Source organism: Botrytis sinoallii, assembly GCF_014898435.1.
Source record: "Botrytis sinoallii strain Bc 23 chromosome Unknown BSIN_021, whole genome shotgun sequence".
Classification (NCBI taxonomy): Eukaryota; Fungi; Ascomycota; class Leotiomycetes; order Helotiales; family Sclerotiniaceae; genus Botrytis; species Botrytis sinoallii.
Window position 1 is genome coordinate 1 of NW_024066048.1, and position 14,548 is coordinate 14,548.

A 14,548-nucleotide genomic window follows, 5' to 3' on the forward strand; every position below is an offset into this window, starting at 1 on the left:
TGTCAAAAATGGCGCCCCAGATAGGCATCTACAAAAGACAGCTAGGGAACTCGAGCCGTTTCGAAAGTCACTTCCGGTTTATAAGAAACTGGTTGATCTTAAAACTGCTTTGCGTACCAATGATGTCCTTCTCTTGACTGCAGAGACTGGTTCCGGAAAAAGTACTCAACTGCCTCAATTATGCATGATGAGCCTTGTGCAAGAAACAGAAGGTTAAAAATCAAGAACGCGGCGGGTCAAGAAGAGGACATTTCAGTTGGCGGAGTCATTGCTATCACTCAACCTCGTCGTGTTGCTGCTATTACTTTAGCCCGTCGTGTTGCTGCTGAGATGGGATCTGCCCTTGGATACCAACGTACAAATACTCCTGGAAAGGTCGGTTATTCCGTTCGTTTCGATACCAATACACCCATTGGAATGAAGATCAAATTTGTTACCGAAGGTACCTTGCTTCAAGAAATGGTCCATGATCCAAATCTCAGAAAATATAGTGCTATCATTATTGATTGAAATTCACGAGAGAGGGGTTGATGTTGATCTCATTGCTGGATTTCTCCGACAGATAGTTCATGGAGATAAGCAAGGTCGTGGTGGTATTCCATTGAAAGTCGTCATCATGAGTGCAACTCTTGATTTAGGCGGATACGAAGCTTTCTTCGCAAATCCTGACTCAAATCCTAGTTATCAACCAGGTAACAACTATGGTTCAATATTTGCACCACATCTTGTGAACAATGAGAAGGTCATTGAGGCTGCCAAACCAATGCTAGCTGTAAAGTCTGGAAAGGCCGAGGATGTGGAATTAAAAGCAACAGAAAGCTCCGAAAAAGTAGACACTGGCGTTGCCATTGAGGAAGTCAAAGGTAGGAAATTCAAAGTTGACCTATACTATGACAAACCAGCCGATCCCAGTAATTACCAGGAGACTATGTTCAAGAGGATTGCGAGTATACATGTTACGGAACCTCTTCCTGGAGATATACTGGTCTTTCTCGTTGGTCAAGAAGAGATCGAATATATGCAAACAAGACTTGAGGCTCTCGGCGAGTCTCTAAGCAAAGAAGTGCCAAGAATCAAGGTTATACCGCTGTATGGTGCTCTTCCACCAGATGCTCAACAGTTAGCTTTCGATCCAGTCAAGGAGCCCAGAACGAGGAAAATCGTCCTGGCTACTAACATTGCGGAAACGTCAGTAACAGTTCCCGGTGTGCGATATGTAGTTGACAGCGGTAAAGCCAAGGTTAAGAAGTACCGCACAAAGTTGGGTATGGAGTCTTTGCTTGTCGTGCCGATTTCTAAACAGTCCGCCCTCCAAAGAATGGGTCGTGCTGGTCGTGAAGCACCTGGTAAATGTTGGAGAGCATATGGTAAAGACGAATATGAATCTTGGCTTCAAGATGAAATTCCTGAAATCCTTCGTTGCGATGTGCTCGAAGCAGTTCTTAAGATGAAAGCTCGTGGAGTGCAAGATGTTATCAACTTTCCTCTCATGGATGCACCTGATGTAGAAGCTATGAAGCATGCCATCTTTCAACTCAACGCCATGGGAGCTCTCGATGACGAAGGTAATTTAACCACAGATGGTAAAAAGATGGCCAGTTTCCCTCTTCCTGCCGCCTATGGCCGTGCTCTCATCGCCTCCTCATCTCCAGAGTTCAACTGCGTTCTCGACGCCATCGACGTCATCTCCCTCCTAACTGCCGACTCCGAAGTTTTCATCCAACCCAAATCTCAAGAACAAGAAGAAGAAGTCGACGCCAATCGCGCCGATATCATCCGTCGCGAAGGCGATCTTCTCACCTATCTAACAACCATGCAACGCTACGCCTCCGAAAACACAAACCGATTCCAATGGTGCAAATCTCGCAACATCAGCGCCCGAGCAATGAAATCCGCAATGCTGAATCGCAAACAACTGCGTCAATTAAGCGTCACTCACGGTCTCATTGATGCCCTTCCCCCTCCTGATCCCCAGCCCTTTGAACCCTCTACCCCCGAAAGAGCAGAATGTTTGATTAAAGCATTTCTGAGATCGTTTGGGGATAGAACGGCTACGTTAGCCCCAGATGGGAGCTATGTGACGACAAAGGGGAAAAATGCCGTCGTTATTCATCCGCAGAGTGTGCTTTGGGGAAGGAAAATCGAGGCGATTATGTTCTTGGAAAATGTGTTTAGTACGAGGAATTGGGCGAAGAAGGTTAGTGCTGTGCAGGCGGATTGGGTGTTGGAGGCTTTAGGGGGGTGGATGTAAGGGGAGTGGGCAGAGGCTTATGGGTCTTGGGAAAGAAGTATTGGACGCAGTGGAAGAGAGATGTGGATGGATGTAAAGATAGATACATAGATAGATACCCAAGTGATGTAAGATGTGGAATGTAGGAGAGATAGATATGGTTTATAGATTAACCATAGGATTTTAATACTGTAGGGTAATTGCCCAAATATCTCGCAATTACATTCAAGCATTGATACAAGATTCCACTGTGTTCTCTAGATGCAGGAAACTGACATTTTGTTGATTTTTCGACGTGAAATCGATTGCGGTGGGTATATATGTATGATATATCACTCAGCTAAACATAATCCTCGACGCGCACGATGCTATACATTGCATATCGCATTTCCATCTCCACACCCCCTACTTCTTCAAACGATACCGGCCCCCAACACACTCCAACACACCCTCCTCTACCTTTCCACCCAGCCACTCTAACAACTCTTCATTACTATACGGAAATCCCTCTGCAATCAACATCTTCAACATCATAGCAATCTGCGGGGCACCCATCTGACTCGAGCTATTTGTCAACATGCTCTGCACAAACTGCCAATACACCTTTGCATTTTCACCCGCGATACCCTTTTCTTCCTTTCCTCCTTCTCCCTCATCATCAGCATTATCCGCACCCACAGGGGCCGAAGCGAGGGCATCCGAACGCGCACGATCCGACGCATTGAGCGTTTCGAGCACGGAGTAAACTTGCGATTTGGGCGGAGATTCCTGGAGCACGAGTTTTGCGACCCAGAATTTGAGGGCGGAGAGGATGAGCGCGGGGTCCATGTCGAGTGCCGAGGTGAGTTCTTCGATGCTTTTTTGCGCGGGGACTTCTTCCTCGTCGGGATTGAGATGCGTGGTTTCGCTGTGGAAACTGGAGATTACCGTGGCTTGCCAGGTCGTGCATTCTTCGACCACAGTGCGGTCGGCTAGTTCGAGCTCAACGGTTGTGTGGCCGAGTGCGGGAAGCCAGGTGAGTTTTCGGGAAGGTTTCAGCGAGGAAAAGGCGGTGGAGTAGTCTGATTGGAGGTTGGAGATTTGAGGAGGGAGAGTAAAGGTGGATTCTTGGAGGGGAGGCCAGAAGAGACGGGAGAGGATTTTGGTATGGAGAGTTGGGTGAGTTGATGGGGGAGGCATGGCTTTCTTTTCTGCGATGCTAAGATTTTGGGTTTTGTGGATGGCTTGGTCAAGGCGAACGGAATCGAGAATATCTTTTAGCATTACTTCACAGCTTTGGAGTGGCGCTTCCCCGAAGCGGGATTTTAGCAGTTCGAGAACTTTGATCTGAGAAATTGTTAGAATTGTATGCATGAGAAAGCGAATAGAACAAACACATACCTCTTTTTCGAAAGTTCCATCGTTCTTCAAAAGGTTTTCACTGATGATATTTTGAAACTCTTTGATAAAAACATCTTGAGATCCGAAAACCCCAATTAATGTTCCAATGATATCAGCGTTTTTGGACCTCTTGTATCCTGGTCCTGCATCTACAGGATCAGGCACCCACTCCATGTCATGCCAATCTAATTCTTCATCGTCAATTTTCTGTCCCGACTGTTCTGAATCATTGTTAAGTAAATGGGCTAGCTCAATGAGTCTATCTCCACTAGATTCTATAGGATTTCCTTGCGCGTCTTCAGTTTCTGAAAGTAACCCTGCGATTATTATTCGGACCGTATCTTCTCGTGAGCATAGATATACCTGTAACGGATATGCTACACGATCCAAGAGCACTTTCGAGTGATCAAGCGAATGGAATGACCAAATCATTGAGATGTATGTCTGTAGAATTAATAATGTGGAAGCCCCTGGATGAAGTAGCCTCTCTTTCAGAGTAGCTGCAAAAGCTTCTGTCAAGTGTAATCGTCTCTGAGGTGTGGTAATTGTTGTTCGAAGGTCGTGCAATGCTCCATTGCTATTTGGCCAATTCACAACAATATCAAACAACTCATCCGTCCTAAGTGCTGCGAGACGGCCAATGCTCATTTCCTTCCACTTTTCCATATCGCTCCAAGCTACTTCAACATTGTCGATGACTTTAAAGACCAGGACAGCGAGTTTAGAATACCGATCTCCAATCCATCCGCAAAGATCCGTAACACAATTGGACGGTGATACGTGATGTGCCGTTCGTGGAAGTACGGAATTTCTTCTTTCGCCATCTTGGGGGGTCACACTTATTTCATTTGCAGACCACAGTCCTTTGCAACCTCGATTGACATATTCAGTCATAGATTGGTTCATGATTTCGGCAAAGATCACCTCGAACTTTTCTCCGGCCAGACCAACTTTGTGTAGGGACTCCACAAGGTTGAGCATTTCGTTACAAACTTTGTCTGTCCTCGCATCAATAGGTGCAATACCAGATCCCTTTCCGCCTTGCAATCCAAGGATAGAAGAAACATAATTTTCGAGAACAGTCCTTAATGCTGCAATGAATTGATCTGTGAGAGAATTCGTTATGATAGCATGTATATCCCGTCGAAATTTCTCCAAAACCACACGCGAGAGTCCCGGAGTAAAAAGCTCAACTTGTTTGAGGATGACTGACAAGCCATGCAAATACATACGATGTGCAAATTCTAATATCTTTACACTGCCAAAAACCAAAGGTTGAGGACCCTCTTCATCAGTGTAGAGTCGCAATACCGGCAAGATTTGATGGAGAAGATGTCTACGGACTTGTTGGGTATGCCAAACAAGGAGATCATCCGTGTGCAATGCAAATGGAAGGCGGTTAACGGGATCCAGAACGTCCTTCAAGGCGTCGTCAAAGGATGGATCAGATAGTATCGACAGAGGTCTCAGAGTCTCAATAGAACCAGGGTCTAATGGTACATCCGGAAGTTGGAGACGATAAGTAACAGTATGCCAAGATCTATCCCATTGGATTTGATCCCGAACTTGGGCTACAGATGAATCCCGATCATGCCCTCTGAGCTGTTGCGAGCTCCTCGTGTTTGAAGCAGGTGTTTTCGGCCCATTATTGAACCCTTGTGATTCTCCAAATGGTTGGCTTGATGTTGTAAAGCTACCGGTTGGCGTTGCGACTGGGGTAGGTTCTGAAATCTCGGGCTTTTTGAATACTGAATCCAAAACGCGTTTTCTTTTCGTGGCAAAAGTGGCCATCACGATCGGGAATTTATCAGACAGCGGAAGATTTTTGCATCACTTCATTTAATCTGTGCTTCGTTTTGTATTAACCGCTGAAGTGAAAGCCGTATAACAACAATAAAACTGTCCATGGAAAGAGCATCCAAATATTGAAACCACGAACTCACGTGATCGTGCGTTTCTTGTGTTAAATTCCGGCACGCAATGAAGACGTAATTAATAAAAACCGGATAAGTATGTTTCGAATCTACTGTGCGACACAATTTTATGACCAGGCACCTAGGTTTGTTTACAGTTTTCATATTTTTAAACTACTTCTGAGTACATATTATATAATAAGCATTAGATTTGCGCCTTGCCACCTCCTTATTCGCCTAGGGTAGTACCTTCCAAGTAAATCAAGTAACAAATGAAAGCTGGTTCAAGCATTTTTAGGGTAGCCTGCCTCCCAGAACTCCCTTGCCTTCCGAATCAACCAAAGGATGTCTATCTAAATTTGTAAAGAAAAACGTTAAACATTATTTCATATCGACGTGATTCTCCCTGCTGGAGTAGTTCTTGGTCTTGGCCGTAGATTAATTACAGACTCGAGTTCTCGGAGCATTTTAGTATTGGCATCCGCTCGGTCTCTCAGAGACTCTCTCTTCACACGATCTTCCTTCATCTTCACAATACGTTCTTCCCTTGTCAATTTGCTGCGTTGGTGTGGTATCGCGATTGCTTCAAACACCTCTTCTGCTTCGGAACCACTCAATTCAAGGCTAGACCGAGATCTCCCCTCACCATTGAGAGCTCTCAAAGCGTCAGCGGCTGTTCCCTCTTCAACGGCTGTTAGGCCTCCTAGAGATGATGCTGGCGATGTCATTCCACACATAGAAGATAGACGTTTTTCGTTCCTGTCAATGTTCACTGCCAAGGCAGCTTTCCCATCTTCCCACTCTTGCATCAATGCTTTCAAGTCAATGCCTATTGAATCGTATTGCATCATCAGATTTGAACCGAGTTCCGATACATCTTCTGTGTCGTTCAACGATTTATCAGACTCCTCGCGCAAAACATGCAATTTCGCTTGTAGTCCACGGATCCCAGATGACAGCGTGTTTAGTTTGCGTAATTGTGCCCGCGCACGTTCTCGTCCCGGAGTAAGGGGTAGTTTTGGAGTGGTTGGAACCGGGAAATCTATAGGATATTAGATTTGAACGATAGTGACAAATGGTTTCGAACTTACTCTCTTCTTCGCCTAATATACGACGAATTTTACCCTCTGCTTCAGAAGTGACGGAGCAAAGTGTGTGTAATTCGTCAACAGCAAGGCCCCATCTGTGAAAGTCCGGTTTACCGCCATGCGCATCAAATGCAAGAAGGCAACAAAGAAAAATCTTTCGAATAGTGTGGAATCTAGCAGCGAATATTTTCAATATCCTGACAGAATCCTCATCCTCGAATTCGCCTTCTGTGTAGCCTAGCATAGCCTCCGTATAGTCCAAATCGCTTATATCGTATACATCATAGTATTTATCTAGATCCATCTCTTCCGCTAAGGGCTTCAATAAGTTGCATGCTTGTATATACCGAGGAATAATGTTCGCAAAGGAAATTCGGAGGATCTTTCTGAGCCGTAGACATCTTCGTGTCTGACTTCGATCTTCGAGACGACTGACGGGGGGCAAGGGTGTGCTTCTACCAAGAGGTTAATTTTGCCAGTAAGTTGAATGGTGAAAAATCCTACAGTCTATATCCACGAGATACCAGTTCAACTTCTTGGACAAGTGTTAGAGCTCCTGCCGCAACAGCATCAAATTCCTGTGCTTTGTGGACAAATTGCGATGCTTCCACGATAGATTGCTGTCGAAGGTATTGGAGCCACTGCTTCCGCACATATGTATATAATACTATAGCAGAAACCACTACGGTAAAAGATAGTATTGCTACACGGATCTTTCCACGTACAAAAGTTCCATTTCCGCGTGTCCAGTGTATTAACCATGTAAAAGAAAAAGCAAGTGTTGCCGTGGCTGCGGCGCCCGAGAGAGTGAAGGTTCCAATTTGCGGGGCATCAAGTGTAGGCCCTGTAACGTCTCGAGATTGGCCATGGCCTGTCTGCGCAAGAAAGGAATGTGTGTTGAGAAGTTGTGAAGCTACTATGACATAACGGAATCGTTCGAGAAACTTTGCATTGTCGGCTCGACCAAGTCGTGAATTGACAGCTTCCTGCGATTGATTATCAGACGATAAGACTTGGACTTGGATAAGGCCCAGATGACGACTTACGGAACAGGTATTATGTATCGCCGCGACAGTGGTGTTGCGCGGAGGGGTAAGCTGCAGAGGCGGAGGAAGTTTATGTCGAAATTTAAGAGATACGGTTGGCTTCCCTCGTGGAGCAAATGATGGACTCGACAAATCAGAATCCGCATCCCCATCATGGCTTGATGCCCATCGTGTGTCCTCTCCACCTTCTCCTATGGCAACATGTCAGTAAGTCCCCACTCATGCAGTGCAAGATATCCCCCTCCTCTTCATGCATACCTTCGAGATAGGCGGCGAGCGGAGAGTCTTCGTGTATTATAGTCTCCATGGAATGCAAGTCGTTACTGATAATTGCCGTCACAGTCCATTCCGGTAGGTATCATCAAAATAAGAGTGCGCGAACGACGAATGGGTGAATGAATGAGCGAGCGAATGGGGTCTGAATGAAAGGAGCTCCGATGTAATTAGTGGTTATAAGACAATGTAATGAACGAATGAATGGATGAATGAACGAATGAACGGTGGAAGAATTGACCAATTGCTATCAGTTGTAATTTGTTGGTTTATTAATAAGAGATGCTTTGTTTACTCAATATTGGGCCGAGCAGAGCAGAATCAAATACTCGAGAAGATTGCTCTGTAAAGATCCGGATAACTACATCGACTATAGTCGGTCAATTGCATACATACATACCTACCTGCTCTCTCCCTTGTTTAAGCTTTACACAAGTTCCGCGAGTCCACGACAGGAAACTGGCAAGTCCACCAATCTCTCGGGTCAAGGAATCGATGGAGTACCTTGCAACGAGAAATCTTAATATGGATCAATCACCGATTTGCCGATATTCGTGACCTGTCTAAGCCACTCAGAGCCACTTAGAGCCACTCAAAGCCACTGCTCCAACCCCTTGATATAAAGTTTTCCCCACTGCTCCCCCGTCTTCCTCATCTCAAAACAATTCAAAACATTCCTACTTTCGTCCGAATAGTCCCCAAGCTATGGTCTTTCGAGGGTCTTTCGTCCAGTTTTGCTCAATTTTTGAGTTGAACCATATATATACTTGTTTCAAGTTATCACGATATTTGTCAAAGCGGGAAATCAATATGGCAAACTCCACTAGTATCACTATATTCGGGGTACTAACGGTTTTCCAGGGAACAAATATAGGTTTCAAGTTCAACCTACGTATAGCTAATAGACCCAGACCTCATTTCCACTCCATGAACCAACCGTTGCTCGGCTCAAATTGACCCTGTATCTGTCTATTTCTGCTCTGGCTTTACAGATAGATGGAGGTATATGCGAGATAGCGATGTGCTATTATGCAAACTTTCGCCCCATACATATATGTACACATAGCATAGATTTGGCTGCTCTTGTGTCCTCTTTTGTGCCTGAATTATGAATGGAGAGTCAGCCTCAGATGAATTCTAAGTTTGGTATCAGACTCAAGAGTGTAGGTATAGAGGAAAGCTTATGAAATGAGAATTTATGTCTTCCGGGGTATTCGGCATGATATGAGAGGCATGTTATATGAGAGGAGCACCGAGCATAAGTTTATTCCATATGTTGGATTAACGTTCACAAGTTCTTAATAAAGATAAGATTTGGGTTTCAATGGCTTCGGAATTTCGGAAGTGGGTGGAAATCCAGGAGACGATGTCGCATCGTCGTACCTCTGAGTTTTCCGACGTTCGACGAAATAACAAAAATACAAGTCAAGGTGCCAAGTTGTTCACGAAACCCCTCGTAGACGCCATCTTTTGTCGAGAAAGAACCTTGGTCGGGAGAAGAAATTCCGTTCACACCACGTATGTCCGGTTTGTGGACCGATTTACACGATGTCGACACGGGCCAATACATTGATTGTTGGTGAGGTATCGAATGGATCTTACTGACGTGTGCGGCATCAAGTCGATGTAGAAGCGAAGTTATGGTTTGAAGAAACATGCTGAAATTCTCTGGATACTTGAGGTTGGTACATCACCTCGTTTTAGCAACGACACATTCAGAGCTTTTTCAGTCGAGGGTCTCAAAGCTAGGAAAAACGCTTTCTTCATCACTCTATCATTTTGTAGCAGGCTGGCACTCATACAAATTCAATTGTGGCGAATGGCATTAGCAAATAGTACACGCACATTTCCAGGTATTGGACGCTGTTCGTTTGTTCCTTTACAGGTATGCTAGATCTTTAGTGAGATCAAATGATGCCCTGCCTTAGTCAGACGTATCGAAGGTGATAGTTTTTGGAACTATGACTTCTGCATACATCAGCTACTATGGGACTTCTTTTTTAACCAAGGCCACAGCAACTCTCTGGTCACGAGTCCATCTCATGCTCATGTCCAATCAACGATTCCACTATTTTTACACCAGTAATCTATTGTTTGCTTCACTCAACACGACTCAAATCCTTTCGATCTGATGTGTCTGCAGCCAAACTAGTGCTGTGAATGTTATGAGCAAGATCAACCGAGTCGTAATAGGAATAAGCTTGACTTCAAATGGAGAATTGTCTTCGTGGAAGCTTTGACAAGGGGCACTGCAGCCCTTCCACGAAGCCCGGCTAGAGAAGGTAGAGCCTTCTGAGATCCCTCAACAGACTGAAGTCTTGCTTCCGCAATTTTGATGCTCAGTTTTCCACCGTTGAGTTCTCTCGTATGCGAGTCTTTCATGTACCAATCCATCACGCTCTTTTGATCCGAACTGTACAACTACTGCTCTCAGGTATACGAGTCGAGACGGGTCACTCCTCCCCTGGTACCATGGCACTTGGTTATGACCGGAGGGTACAAATGCTCTTTAGCCACTTGCACGAGGATTGAAAAACTTCACACCGCATTAATGAGGGGAACATCAAGACATTGCTTATACGAGAAAGGATTGCTTCCGCATCACAGCAAAGCCGGCCGATCATTTGCTCGTCTTACCAGCAGTTGTTTGACATCATTGCAACGTGGATGAAGATGATTCTGGCATCCTGTGGTGCTCTGCAGTACTTCTGTCGCGAGAGTAAGTGTATAATTTTTCAGACTCGATCAAAGTAAGCAGTATGACATTGGACCTGGAGTCAGAGAACTGAAACATGGATAAATGAAGTTTCAAAGACCTGTATTCTTACAGGAAGCAAGAATTCCGACATCAAACATATCGGAGAAATTCTTTGCGTGCAGGGGAGTTCGCAAACTGCGACAAAAGGAGTTAGTTCAGTCAATCTGGACCACTATCTTGGGCATTTTCAGGATCACGTGTCTTTGTTTTCATCATGTTTACTTTTGAAAATGCGGAGACTCCATTTCGAAAAATTACGAATTATTTGTAGCCCCCCCCTTGTTCATTATTGTGATCGAAAGAGTGTGGCAATACAAAACCGTGCCCTGTACGTAGAGCCATCACATCATTGACACTTACTCTTCTTGGGGTAGGTTGCGCGAGTTTCCTCCTCCAGAAAGTGCTCTTTCCTGTTCTCCTTGATCATAAAGTGAATTTGCTTTTTGGCTAGACAGACAAGAAGCATGCCGTGCTGCCAGTTGCGGATCGCAAAAGCAAACTTCCATTTAAAGTAGTACCAAGGCTGTGAAGGCCTGCAGGAATCTATAAGCATCCAGATCTTCCGTCAAACTCTCGAGTGAGCTTTTAAATTGTTGAGTATCTACAATGTCTTTTACAACACCAATTTATCCAGGTATTAACCTCGAGGCCAACGAAGGACCTCTATTGAAGGCGGTATCAATTGCTTTCATCGCCTTGACTGTGTGTACTGTTGCCATCCGCTTTTTTTCCCGGTGGTACACCAAAATCCCCCTGGGCTTAGATGAATTGTTTATTCTCATTGCAGCAGTAATTCTCACCCTCTAGAGACTCCTCCCACAGTACAATACGTAACCCAAACTAACATCAGGTCCAGCTCCTCTCAATCTTCTATACAGCAGTCATAATTGTTGAAGTCAATAATAACTTCTACGGACAACACGTTCACAAATCAGATCCGGAACATCTTGAAGCTTATCTGAAAGGCCTATATGCTTTGGCTCTTCTCTATCCCATAGCTCTTAGCACGAGCAAGTTGTCTCTATTAGCGCTTTACTGGAGAGTATTCGCTGTCACTGGTGGGAAAGTACCAATTATTTTCGCCAGTGCAATCAATGGGGCGTGGGGTGTTGCTGCTGTGAGTCAATTTCTTACCATCATCTAACTATACCGTCTGAAAGTTCAACTTCATAGTTTTTGAAACATTCTTTCGCCCCATATCACCTCATATAATGCTATGCCGATCCAAGTGCCAGTCAGAGGATCTTGAGAGAGAAAATACTAATGCTATATCTCTACTAGCTCGTTGTGGGAATTTTCTCATGTCGTCCCGTAGAAGCTTTTTGGAACACTACAATCACCGCAAAATGCATCGATTACCCTGTCTTCTTTACTTCCAATGAAGCGTTTACAATTGCTTTTGATATTGTGGTTCTATCCATCCCAGTTTGGTTCATTGCGCAAATCAAGAGAAGTATAGGGGAGCGGATTACTATTAGCAGCACTTTTTTGTTAGGGCTTGTGTGAGTGTTTCATCGAATAATGGTCACCTGGTCAAACACCCTAATCCAAAATGTAGGGTAACGGTAGTTTCGGCAATTCGACTATGGCGGCTGGTTGTTGCACAAAGATTGCCGGGCTTTGATCCTACTTGTAAGTCAAACTTCCAAGCCATTTTCTACCGCTCTCCTATGAAGTTTAGTATCTTACATGCGAACTCCTCAACCATCAACTAAGAAAGCAATAGTCAACGACGTAGACGCCGGTCTATGGGCAATAATCGAACTCAACCTCTGGATTCTCGTCGCCTCGATCCCGACTTTCCGCCCCTTGCTCGGCCAAATGCGGCGCGATTACTTTGAGAATCGAAGCGATAGTGAAGAATCCCCTGAATACCCTCTCAGCAGAACAAGAACTACCGGTACTTTGTTTCCCAGACAACAGCGAGACATGAATTTAGACACAGAGCCCGTATTTGGATTCGACGACGCGAAGAGAAACTCGGCAACCCCATCGGAGATCGAGCGACATGGAAGAAATGGTAGTTCGGGGACGGGGGTTAGTGGGGATAGTGGATTTGGAGAGAGCCTGGGCGTGAGAGTCGTAGATGCGGACTTGGAATCGCAGATAGAGACGGAGATTGAGGGGTGGAGAAATGCTTATGGATATGCGTCTCAGAAGGGTGGGGTGGGGGTGGGAGATAAACAGAGGGGGAGTAATGGGATGAAGGATTTGGCGGGGATAAAGGTGCAGAAAGAAAGAGATGTCAGGAGGGATGCGGGGGATTGAGCGGGTTAGTTTGGGTGTTGGGTAGTGTGTGATGGATGGGGTAATGGATTGGATTGAAGGAGTTTGAGGGGAAATACCTACTGGCGTTCGGATCCGGGCTCTGGATAGCGGATATTTTGCATGTTGTCAATAGCGATGATTCCTTGATTTAGCTGGTTGCTTTTGAGGGACGGGGAAACGGCGAATATGGTATATAGTCTGATTATTTGGGACACTTAGACGACGCTTATTTTTAAGAAAGGTTTCAGCATTCTAACGCTAAAATTATTTTTTCAATCTTCGGCCCCATTCAAAGTTCAATTGATCAAGAAATCTAGGGAACGTCCGAAGCCAAAACACTTTTCGTCTTCCACCACCGTCCGAAAAAAAATGTAGAGAGGGGTAAAGCCATTCTTTCTCCATCTCCTGCGAGAAGAGAATTGAACTAAAAGATTGCCTCTCTCACGTAGTCATTTCTATTTTGTCCCATCATAACCTCCCCTCAAACGCGTCTACCGTCCAGCCCGCCCAAATAGCATCTAATCAGAATGAAAGTTTCTAAATCTAAGTTTTTATATATAAAAAAGTCCACCATGCTTTGACTCCGTACAATCCAACTAGCAAACAAATTATTAACGCTTGAGGAATTGGCAGTGACAGTAATAGCATACTAGATAAGCTGAACGGCGCCACATTCTCAGAATCGTCATATCCATCTTTCTTGGACGACTTTTCCACGTTTGTCTACAATTGTAGTTGCTTCGCTAAAAGCTACGGAATTGCATAGTTTGACGTCATTTCCATCAACTAAGCGTATATCCGACTCTACTCGTCCCCTTCGATCTCGCAATCTTCTTCACAGTCGTCTTTCCACACTGGTTCGTACTATCCACATGTGTGCCACCACAAGGATAAGTTTCCGCGCCCACGATTTTCACCACTCTGAACTTCTCCTCCTTCGTCATTCCCATAGCTGCTCGATCGGGTATCAATCTCTCCATTCCGTTTGCGACGAAATCTGCCTCATCCCACCAGTGAATCTCAACGGGCATATCCGCCTCGATATACTCGTCGATTTTTTGCTGGATGGGTGTTTTCCAGGTACTTTCTATGAGGCCGGCAAACTCACACGCAGCGGAAGAGGGGAAATGCGAAGCTTTCGTTTCGTCGAAATTGGGAACAGAAGAGGAAACGAGATGACGAACTGCAGCTCCGAGAACATGGCCGGCGGTATGGTAACGAGAGTACAAGAGACGTTTTCCCTGGTCGATTTTCTGGGTGATTTCTTGACCCGGGAGAAATTGAGTGGGAGTGGTGAATGAACCGAAGTGGAGAACTTCTCCGTCGGTGGTGGCGCTCATACGTACCATTTGGACGATGAATTTGCTTCCTTCTTCGTTCTCCATAATGCCCTCATCGGATGGTTGACCACCGCCTTGGGGATGGAAAATGGTAGACTTGGTTATGATGACGTATGAGTCTTCCTTGCCATCTTTGAAAAGCAATCTGTTTTCCTCGGAAAGCGTCAGGAAAGGACTTATGGATGTGATTGTGGTTTGGAGCGTAGACAGATGTGAGTCATGATGAAAAGCTAGATGGGTGCGTTCGGTCAT

General features: G+C 45.1%; 5 protein-coding genes across 5 annotated transcripts; 2 read left to right on the top strand and 3 right to left on the bottom strand.

Annotated features, from left to right (window-relative positions):
* Positions 1-180: 180 nt before the first annotated feature.
* Positions 181-2,251, top strand: EAF02_009626 (uncharacterized protein; the record flags this gene model as incomplete). Its single annotated transcript, XM_038905674.1, has 2 exons — positions 181-442; positions 492-2,251. 2 exons carry the CDS (start codon positions 181-183, stop codon positions 2,249-2,251), a joined length of 2,022 nt encoding a protein of 673 aa, XP_038754414.1.
* A 384-nt stretch (positions 2,252-2,635) lies between these two features.
* Positions 2,636-5,401, bottom strand: EAF02_009627 (uncharacterized protein; the record flags this gene model as incomplete). The annotated part of the gene is made up of 2 exons (XM_038905675.1): positions 2,636-3,556; positions 3,611-5,401. The coding sequence occupies 2 exons, from the start codon at positions 5,399-5,401 to the stop codon at positions 2,636-2,638; spliced, it is 2,712 nt and encodes a 903-aa protein (XP_038754415.1).
* Positions 5,402-5,678: 277 nt separating this feature from the next.
* EAF02_009628 (uncharacterized protein) lies at positions 5,679-8,384 on the bottom strand. Its single transcript, XM_038905676.1, has 5 exons — positions 7,916-8,384; positions 7,658-7,848; positions 7,116-7,597; positions 6,615-7,066; positions 5,679-6,565 (listed from the first exon to the last, which is right to left on the bottom strand). Exons 1-5 carry the CDS (start codon positions 7,962-7,964, stop codon positions 5,910-5,912), a joined length of 1,830 nt encoding a protein of 609 aa, XP_038754416.1. The 5' UTR covers positions 7,965-8,384; the 3' UTR covers positions 5,679-5,909.
* Positions 8,385-11,223: 2,839 nt separating this feature from the next.
* On the top strand, positions 11,224-12,956 carry EAF02_009629 (uncharacterized protein; the record flags this gene model as incomplete). The annotated part of the gene is made up of 5 exons (XM_038905677.1): positions 11,224-11,477; positions 11,539-11,805; positions 11,970-12,190; positions 12,247-12,320; positions 12,415-12,956. The coding sequence occupies exons 1-5, from the start codon at positions 11,295-11,297 to the stop codon at positions 12,954-12,956; spliced, it is 1,287 nt and encodes a 428-aa protein (XP_038754417.1). The 5' UTR covers positions 11,224-11,294.
* Positions 12,957-13,738: 782 nt separating this feature from the next.
* On the bottom strand, positions 13,739-14,548 carry EAF02_009630 (uncharacterized protein; the record flags this gene model as incomplete). Its single annotated transcript, XM_038905678.1, has 1 exon — positions 13,739-14,548. One exon carries the CDS (start codon positions 14,546-14,548, stop codon positions 13,739-13,741), a length of 810 nt encoding a protein of 269 aa, XP_038754418.1.